Genomic DNA, 10,191 nt, shown 5'->3' on the forward strand with positions numbered 1-10,191 from the left:
CCGAAGGCGTCAAAGGAAGTGGTAACAACGACCATAGACGGTTGCCACACAAACCGAGCACGTTCAAGCAGCAGCTCCGGACCTCACTTCACCAATAGATCTGGAGCTACTACTACGAAGATAAATGTACGTACCTCGAGCAAGACTATTCTAGTCGTACACTCGTTTATTCCTCTTCCTATGAAGCCCCATTTACTCTTCCTTTGCTCATTCGTTGCACAGTTCCTACCACCGAGACGAATACAACGATTCTGGCCGCGGCCAGACACTCGAGCGCGCGAACAAGACTATGGGGTATACAATCAAAGATGACTGGGTATCGTCTGCAATCACCATTGTTGCTTGGCATCAGTGACGCTTGCTACCTTACGGTCCTTACCTTCAAATGCTGCTATCGGATTCCACCCACCAATTACCACATCGTCTATCCCGGACTCTGGGATGCAGCTTTGTCTTGCAGCACCGGCGGCAATCGCATGGACCATATTGGTGGGCATAATATGTCGCGAATATTGTTACAGGCCAGGAAGACAAGCCCTGATTGTCATACGCTGCAACCTCTTGCGTCACGGCGTTGATGTCTGTTCCACCAATCGCCCAGATCATTCATCCAAACTCCGTCGAGTCTTCGGTCCCATGACCGGTCGCAACGAAGCTAACGACGCCAAACAACATCAACAACGAGCATCTGGTCATTTGAGCAGCTACATGATGGAAATCGGGGAGATGTCTTGGCGAAATGCTTTCCATTGGATCACTATGTTTTGCAAGGTCCTTCATGCGGTAAGACGGGATGGAATCACTGCTGCCCAACGTCGTAATAGACAAGAGACTCTGCGCAACACCTATGGCGCACAGCATGTGATAGCCCTACCACTACTGACCCGGAGCGCGGATATCCGTATCTCGTACCTTATCAATCGCCAATAGACATCTCCTAGTACTTTGATGTGTCCTCCATTGGTGATAACCAAGGGCGTTAAAGAAGGCAGACGAAGCCTTGTGAAACGCCTTGTTTATTTGGCTAAAACGCCTGAATACGTGTCACGACTAATGCACTTCGGTTTCGAGGTACAACATGAGGTCGTGATATCTGTCCGGACTTCTCGTTGGTACACCCAAAGTTGACGCATACTACCACGCATGCTGCGGCTGAAGGGTTCGCCACCTTGAATCACAAATAACTAGACGCAATGCCCCTCTAGTGCGATTGCATCTGTATAATCGTAGAGTCGTACTGGCGTGACACTCCAGACGCTTCGAGCTTCCAGAACCTTTCCACGAAGAGGCCACCTGGCTGCATCATGCTCCCTCTACAAGCCAATCGACTTCATTCCAGCCAACGCCGCTTTGTGTCGGATCACAGAAAGGTGTCTCATCATCGGGGTCCTTGCACCTTGGATCTTCGGATTGTAAGTCTCTTCCATTCGTTTTGATAGGAAGGTCGCCATATGTTACCATCGGTAGCCTGATATCGACGTATCTAATGAGTTGCAATTAGAGATTGAAGATCCTGAACGCTGTAGATGTTTTCGCTATCGTCTCAAGGACGTGTATACAGGCAATGGCCACGCAAGTTCTTTGAATCCCGGAAGCCAAAAGATGACCGTCCCTTTGTCGACTCTTTGAACGAGCATGACCCTGTCAACCACGGAGTCCGGCTTTTCTCCCAGCAGTACGAACATGACAAGACATTTTTCCCCGTTGAGGTCGTTTCCCAGTTTTGCCGTAAAGTCAGCCGACATCGTATGCTCACGTCAAACAAGGGCACAGCATGGCTCGATGATCGCTCAAAACCGCCTGTGTCGGAGCTTGCCGGCAATACAGCACCATGCGGCTCGGGTATTGTCTTGCCTACGCCAGACTGTGTCACCATCAACCCGACAGGACAGGGGCTTGGTGTCCTACCAGACGCAGGCCGAGAGATCGAAATCAGAACAAACCAACCAGCTAGAGCTTCTCCCAAACATACATTGACTGCTCCCTTACCAAGGCTTTACATGGAAAGCTTGACCCCAGGAGCCCTTTATGCGCATTTGCGTGAAAAGCGCTTCGACCATGACTACTTCGAAGACGCTGATCGCAGATTACTCTACATTACTGACCCTGATCCCTGCTACATACTGGCATTGACCGATACTGCACGGCAATATCAGAAGAGCTCGTTGTTGGGACTGCTATGGCAATTCATCGATCGACAGATATCATTGGAAGTCAACATTCCAGTTCGTGGCTATCCAGTCTTCCACCTTGGAGTCCATCTTCCGTGTTTTGCATTAAGAGAAACTCCGGCAGAAGGCTTGAGCAGAGTCAAAGGAAAAGCTACTTATTCTGATTGGAAGGATTTATCATTCCTGGCCGAGAACGTTAAGGAGGGTGTTATGGGTATGCACCTAGCCCACTTCTCCCTCACTATTTGTGGGACTGACAATTCCCGCTGGACCGCGTACGCTCTCGAAACAAAGATTTTCGATCCAGATCGTGGTGACGATTTTCGGTTGCCGGAGCGGCGATCTGATGAGATTTCCATGGGACATCTTGACGCAGATAAGATTATCTGGGATCCGCGAGAATACTTCCTGCATATATATCAGATTAGGGCTGAGAATATGTTTCAAGAGGCGAGGGATCTGGTGCGCGTTGTAGAAGCATCTTACAGACGACGAGTACTAGGCCGACAATTCTCCCGTGTGGGCGGCAACAATAACTCTTCTCTACTGGATTGGAACGAAGAGATGCTGTTGTTAGTACAGCATTTGATTTCCAGCTTCTCTGAAGCGACAGAAAGCTGGACATGTTTTGCACGTTCTGGAAAAGACATCGAGTATTTCCGAGATCGCCACCAACACTCCTCTGTTCATACAAGAGCGCACATCGAGGAACTACTGGAGTTACTCGATCAAACTTTTGACAAGATGAATTCTTTGCAGGCAAAACTACAAAGGATTGAAGAGCGTTGCGAAAAGCTTGCGCGACGTTTGGAGTTTGGCCTGACCCGACAGGTTAGTCACATCAACGAGTTCACGATATTAATTGTATCCCCGATCGTCATCGTGGCTAGCATTTTCGCCATCCCTGGGCCTGTTCTTTCCTACAAACGAAACTCTCTTTCTTTTTTGGTCACGACTGCGATCGGGATGTTGTCTCTGCAAATTTTATTGGTCCTGAACGGAGGCTGGCACCGCCGACAGCCTTGGTTGGACACAATTTCAAGGAGGGCCCGAGCGGCATGTCGCGGCGATAGGGGTCTCACTGTCCTCAACGAGAACGGTGAAAGGGTTTTACGGCGCAGATACACGCACACAGATCTTGCCAGGGATTCTTGAGGATGTTTAGGGCATGCGAGACACATCGAGATTGCTAGATCACCACATATATGGTTCTTCGGTCATCATAGCTTTTGGTTTCATGGATCACCGTATTCTCTTTATCTTCTCCAATCCAATCATATTTAAGACGTGCTCTTACCGATCACAGTACATCCTTTCAAGAATTGAGTCTTTACGCGATGATGATGATGATGATGATGGAGGCGCAGCGATTCGCAAAGTGAAGCTGCAAGTCTGCAAGCACATAGTGAACGTGCCGGCAGTCGGCTTGATCAAAAATATGCAACGAACGAATGATTCTGCGTATTGGTGGTACTGTGGCAATTCGCGCCCTCTTCGATAGTTCTTGCCGCGGCTGCAGAGGAGCACAGCCAATTGCAGATGACCACGACTACTTACTGCCTGACCGACGTGGCATACTCTTGGATGAGGCTGAAATATGAATGGGTGAGCACTTAAGGAGGTTCGTGCGATAGGATGGGCGTCTTGTTCACACTCGCACTTGCAGGTGTCAAATGACCTGGTGTCGCCCTTGCTCAGCCTTGGAGTCAGCACAGCCTTGTGGATAGCTCTGATCTTGCCAAAGTGTCGGCGCCAACACACCTACAACCCAACAAACAGCGATCCAAATGCTTGAGACGGAAACGCTTGAAGGGTGCCTAGTCGCGCTGAGTCTGACCAGCCCTTTGCCAAGTGTGGCATCAGCAGATGTGCTCGCCAACCCACTGGATCTCTGTCGTGTACACTTAGCAAAGGTCTTAGCGAGTGCGCTGGATTGCAGCATCGACGCTGCCTACAAGTCAATACAATGGCCAAACAACATCTTTAACGGAGATTTGGCTGTTGTTCTTCCGAAGCTTCGGCCAGGCTCCAAAGCCGACGAAATAGCGTTCGAGATTTTGGGAAAGGTACGTCCACCTCGACGCTCACGGATATGTAGACCTTTGTCTAAGACAGCTTAGTTCCCGAAAGACGACCCACTCTTCCTTTTTCCCTTTGTGGATGGTGTGCATTTCCGCGTCCAATTAAAGCCTAGTTCTGTACCGCGTCTTCTACTTCCTTACACCTCAAGGGGTAACTATGGCTCTGCTACATCCAATGAGTCGAGAAGGCTCGTCGTCGAGCTCTCCTCCCCGAACATCACCAGCGAGTTCCAAGGAAAGCACCTGCGGAGCACAATCATCGGCGCATGCATCGGCCGGTTATACGAGGCGATGGGATGGGATGTGATGCGCATCAACTACCTCGGCGACTGGGGCAAGCCTATTGCCTTGTTGTATGTTGGGTGGTCAAGGTACGGCTCGGAGGAGGCGTATGAGGCGGATCCGGTCGGACACCTCCTGGAGGTCTACCACAAGATTGAAGAAGACTTCAAACCGGAACAGGCGGCGAGCAAGGCGGCGCGCGACGAAGTAGCGAAGGAAGGCGAAGATAAAGGCGAAGCGCAGGCCGAGATTGAAAGCAAGGGCATCTTTGCAGAACGTAACGAAGCTTTCAAGAAGCTGGAAGAGGATGACGAGAAGCTTGTGGCCTTTTGGAAGCGTGTGCGAGATGTGAACATCGACAACTACACCAAGTTCTACGAGCGACTTGGTGTGCGCTTCGATGAGTACTCTGGCGAATCGCAGATCAAGCCTGAGACTATGGTGGAAGTTGAGCAAATGCTGAAGGAAAAGGGTATCTCGGAAGAGAGTGGAGGATCTCAGATCATCCATATGCAGAACATCGGTGCGAAGGCTGGTACAGCCATCATTCGCGACCGCTCGGGTGGCAGTACATACCTTCTCCGAGACCTCGCCGCGGTGTTGGAAAGATCGAGGAAACACTCGTTCGACAAAATGATCTACGTGGTTGCCAGCGACAATAGCGTCCACTTTACTCAACTCACCAAGGTCTTGGAAGCGATGGACATGAAGGAGCTCGCCGACAAGCTTCAACACGTAAAGTTCAGCGAGGTATCGAGAATGGCGGCGACACTTGGTAAAGGGTACAAGCCGCAGGGTATATTGGACGCATGCGAGGAAGCGATGACTGCGTTGTCGGAAGCCGATGCCGAGAAGCTTGAAGTGGTAGGTGGGTTGGACAACGTCAAGGAAGGACTAGCGACATCGTCACTTCTCGTGCAAGAGCTCTCCACCCGTCTGACCACAACACATGCCTACGACACCGGTGCGATGGCTTCCTTCAAGCTTGGGTCGGGCCCGGATCTGCAGTACTGGCTGGCTAAGCTCCGCCGATTGCTCAAAGGTGCTGATGCCGCTGAACTCTCGGATGAAGATTACGAAGTGTTGGCTGAAGAAGATCCGGCCAATCTTCTGCGCATTCTGGCTCAGTACCCGGAGGTCGTGAATGCGACCTACCATTCGCTCGAGCCGGCTGGTGTCGTTACTTATCTCGCTAGTGTGACTGAGCAGCTTGCTGAATGTCTTTCGGAGGATGCTGAGGGTGATCAGGATGCGAAGGTTACCTCCGGTCTGGCGGCGCTCTACGAAGCGACTGCGGTTGTGTTGGAGAATGGGATGAAGCTGCTGGGACTGGCGCCGATCGCGCAGTCATTGCCGGAGAGGGCGGATACGCCGGTGATGGGATGATGGGATGGTTCTTTCGTGTCCAAATTGTCAATGCGTGGTTCGGATTGCTATGGGATTGTCGTCGACGCTGTTGACCTTCAGGCTACTTGGGCATTTCTGGGCTGTCCACTGCGCTGCTGCTTGATAACGACGTAATGAATGATGATCGATTTTTCTCTAGCCCATACTATGATGACTCAACGATGGATGACTGGCTGTCTAGCTCGTGTCGGTCTGCAAACTTTTCGTGTCCGGCAAACTTCAAACCCCTCGATTTTCGTCGGAAAAGTTTTGCCAAAGATATATATGTCTGATTGTCTTCTGCTTCCATCAAGGTCCGATATGGTCTAGTGGCTAGGATTTGCCGCTCTCATCGCAGAGTAAGCTCGCTGTTGCAGCGCAGTGCCGGCAAGGCCCGGGTTCGGTAGGCGCATCATTACCCCTCAGTTCGATCACCACTAATAACGTTTCAGATTCCCGGTGTCGGAAAAACGGTTCTTTTTGCTTAGACAGCTGCATCCAACAATTTTTGTTTGCGCGCGCACTTTTTTTTTTTTACATAGGACGACGTTGTGTTGTGTGGCGACGGCATTACCGCGCGCTATCTTGAGGCGCGAACACCAGGCAGCTCCAAGGCTTCTTGCACTTATCTTGCTGCGCGTTCGTCATATGAATCATATGCGATTGCTAATCGTTTTTTTGGTGTTAAAATCGGTGGTACAGTGTTGCAATGTTGCTTCTCGGATAGGTGGGCGGTGGCTGGTACCATGGGATGGATGGAAAATTCAGTCGACAACCAGAGTTCAGTAGTGACTCGAACAGTTGCGATGACTGCGAGCGAGGTCTTGGGATGCCTGTGGGCAGTACAAAATCCCATCTCGCTGCTCTCAAGGCTTCTTGCAGGCCATGCGCCCAAATCCCAGTGCTAATTTCGGTGTGCCAATCCTGCACACTGCACTGCTTTCATTTTAGCAGTTCGAATTGCGCGATTATACTATTAGATACGGCGAGTAATATGCACGCAATGCAACTCTGTCATGTCATTGTAATAGTGGAGTTGTCGAGCGTTGCGCAAAGCATGTTTTCGGACTAACGTCAATGTTGGTGATGCAAGCGATGCTAGAACACCGCTACTGACAGGAGCATAGACAGAACAATGCACATCCTAGTATGAAGAAGCACGTTACTGCATTCAGGGGACGACTCTCGACCAGTGGAGGAGAGCGAGTGTATCCAGTACTTGTGCCATGCGCGACAGAAGGTCGCTGCACCAATGATCTAATAAACTCGTTCAGCAGTTGGCAGTTTTATCGAAGGGGCGTCTTGCCCGTCAAAGGCTCCTTGCAGACCTAGCGCCTTCCACGGCACAGTTACTGAGAGGAATCCAGTGCACTGAGACGATTGTCTGCTGGTGGCGAACATCATTACATCGTTAGGAGAGAAGCATTCTTAGCATTGTATGTCCAAGGTGTGTAGTAATATGTGGAACTGTCGGAGTCAGGGCCGCAGATCGCCTATGTTCACAGAACGGCGCAAAGCAAGAATATGTATACAGCGATGGAAGACAGTTTATAATTGCTCACTATAACATGAAAGCTACAGAGACAGCTAGGTGATCTAAGATATTCAGGCGCTACACAGTATGGAGCTCTCAGAGGCAAGGTGGTAGATGGTGGTCGGTTGAGTGACGTGCATCGAGAAGGTGGCTATCGGATATCGGAAGAATGTTGATGTCTTTCACCAATCTTGACGAAGACTAAATATGTCGGATGTGTAGCCGCCGTTGCTGCAATGCCTCCACGGGGACCAGCGTCTCTGATTCGAAGACTACTTGATGACGCGCACTGCGGCTCTCCAGAACAGAAGACTCAAGGGGTCTCGCCTGCCACTGGCAAACGCAAACGTGGTCCAATAGGCAAGAAGCCACGCGCTCCGCGAGCGCTTGCCCATGCTTTATCGGCACCCAGACCCCGAGCCTCATCATCCTTTAACTTGACTCGTGTTCCGTACTGGTGATACCGATCCATAGTGGCTGGGTCGCCGTTGCGGGTTGGGCTTGGGGTCTCAGAGAGAGTGCACCAGGCAAAGGGTTTTGCCTTCCACCCGCAGACGAAGACGTGGTCCAAGAGCCAAGAAGCCGCCAGAGAGAGTGCGCCAGGCAGAGAAATTATGAAAAGCCGAGGAGATGAACTGCCCGCCCAGAAGAGTCGTCGTCGTGTAGATCGAACTCACACCTGTGTGCGATTCCATCTCTTGGTTGCCATCCACTTCATCCCATGGTACTGCGATGACGCCACGACTTCCGCAACATCGACGACCTTGACGAAAAGATACTCTCACGAATGAGAGAAATCTCAAGTATAATACACTGTCGAACTTGGGCGCACATGTGTGTACATGGGTGAGGGGGGAGCCGCCGCGGCCACGGGGCGAGACCGATTGACCTCGAGGTCTTGTTGACTTGAGGTTGCGTCTGGGACATCGGTAAAGGCCACGCCTGCCGGCAAGGGGCGAGCTGCCGCGGGCGAGGGCGGCGAAGTGCAGTATTCCGTCATGTCCTGGCTATTATGCCGCTGGTTATTGATTTGTACGCTCAATGAGTGGCTCCTTCATATCACCAACCGGACGCGGTGACGATGATCCTTCTCATTTCTTTCCCAAGTCTTCGTTTGTATCGACCTTAGTCCGTGACACCGATGATTCTGCTGGGCAATCAGGAGGACCGCGACACGATGCCAGAGTTGAAGCAGCTGAGAGATGAATGGAGAAGAGCTAAGTATGGCGCAGTACCTTTGGCGCTCGCTGCTGCCTACGCAGTTGTGATATTTACAGGAGGGCTCCGTTGTAGCAAAGACCTAAGGCCAGTGTTGAGGCTCGGGTCTAGTGGGAGCGATAAGTGCTGCTGAGATCGGATCGAAGGTTGTTGCTAGCGAGCGTTCTGCTGTTGATGGCCCCTGCTGCTGTACTGCCACTAAGATCGAATCGAAGGTTGGCCAAGGAAGCCTATGAGACATCTCAGATTCGCAGAGTGGCCTCAAGAGACCAGACGATGCCTTCCGAATCTACCAAAAGATCATGTGTGCCTGCTCAGTTTACTTCCTTCGCTTCGCGTACTACCTAGGTACCCTCATTCGGTCTCATGTGAACATGACAGTGCCGCTCGACTGCATACCTGAACAATATTTAGCGTATTGTCCCCGACTTGCAGGGGATTTGAGGAAGGCTGCGCTAGGAAGCCCTGGTGATAGCAGTCCTCTCAATCTGCTCCGCTTACGCGCTCGCCGGCTCCATATGTCAACCCTGTTCAACAATCTTCAAAACGATTCCAGGTTTCCACAGCTTCTTAGTCGGTTAGTGTTAATTGCCGGTGCCGCGCTCGCAGTATGAAGAAGGCCGCTTGAGCTGTAGTGGGGCAGACAACAGCATAAAGCGCAGCAGAGGGCACTTACGGCCAATTTGCTCTATACACTCGTAGAAGCGTTGGTACATCTCGGCGAGGGTATCAATGGCAGGCTCGGTGCTGAGCCGCTGACGGAGCGGGCGCCCTGCAAGCACCTCACCAAGGCCGGGTCAGATAACCTCCTACTGTCCGTCGCGCACGCATGGGGCTGAGTAGTGTAGTCTGGGTCGTCCATCTCGAGCTGTTGCTCCGAGTGCGGGCGACGTACTTGTGACTAATAAGCGCGCTGCTGCTATTAACCTGTCTAGTAATGCCGTAGAGGTCGTACTAGTGTCTCTCGAAGATGGACTTGCGCATGTTGATACTGTTAATGTTAACAATGACCTTAATGCAGTGGCGGTCGAAGACGTAGCCGGGGATGGAGAATCGATAACGACCATTCCGCCGTTGATGAGCCCTGCTAACATACCGCCAAGCTCCTAAGTATGCCATTGTCCAACGATACTTCAAAGTGTTGTCTTGGATATCCAGGCCCGTTTGCAGTGTATACTTGGGTAGGCTGACGTGCACGGACACCACGCTAGCCGTGCGGCCTTTACCATCAACACTCGATACTTGTTCTTGATCTTGATCTCAACCCACACTCACTGATCCGTAGTATCGCTACAATACGAAGCTCCTACACCATCATGATTCCGCCAACATCGTGGGCAGACGACGACGACGATGGCACTCTCGACGTCAACGACAATGCAGCTCTCAGAGCACGCATGCAAAAGGCCAGTGAGGCTGACCGGGTGGAACCGTCTCCCTCACAAAAGGCTGGCGAGGCTGACTGGGTGAAACCGTCTCCCTTGCAGACCCAGTTGACCTTAAGGACTCGTACACTCGA

At 51.5% G+C, this 10,191-nt stretch overlaps 1 protein-coding gene across 1 annotated transcript; it reads left to right on the top strand.

Moving 5' to 3' along the window:
- Positions 1-4,331: 4,331 nt before the first annotated feature.
- Positions 4,332-5,920, top strand: J4E93_007309 (uncharacterized protein; the record flags this gene model as incomplete). Its single annotated transcript, XM_049345219.1, has 2 exons — positions 4,332-4,336; positions 4,402-5,920. 2 exons carry the CDS (start codon positions 4,332-4,334, stop codon positions 5,918-5,920), a joined length of 1,524 nt encoding a protein of 507 aa, XP_049197449.1.
- Between the last annotated feature and the right edge of the window lie 4,271 nt (positions 5,921-10,191).

The sequence above is a fragment of the Alternaria ventricosa genome (genome assembly GCF_023758065.1).
Source record: "Alternaria ventricosa strain BMP 2768 chromosome Unknown scaffold_13, whole genome shotgun sequence".
In the NCBI taxonomy this organism is placed as follows: Eukaryota; Fungi; Ascomycota; class Dothideomycetes; order Pleosporales; family Pleosporaceae; genus Alternaria; species Alternaria ventricosa.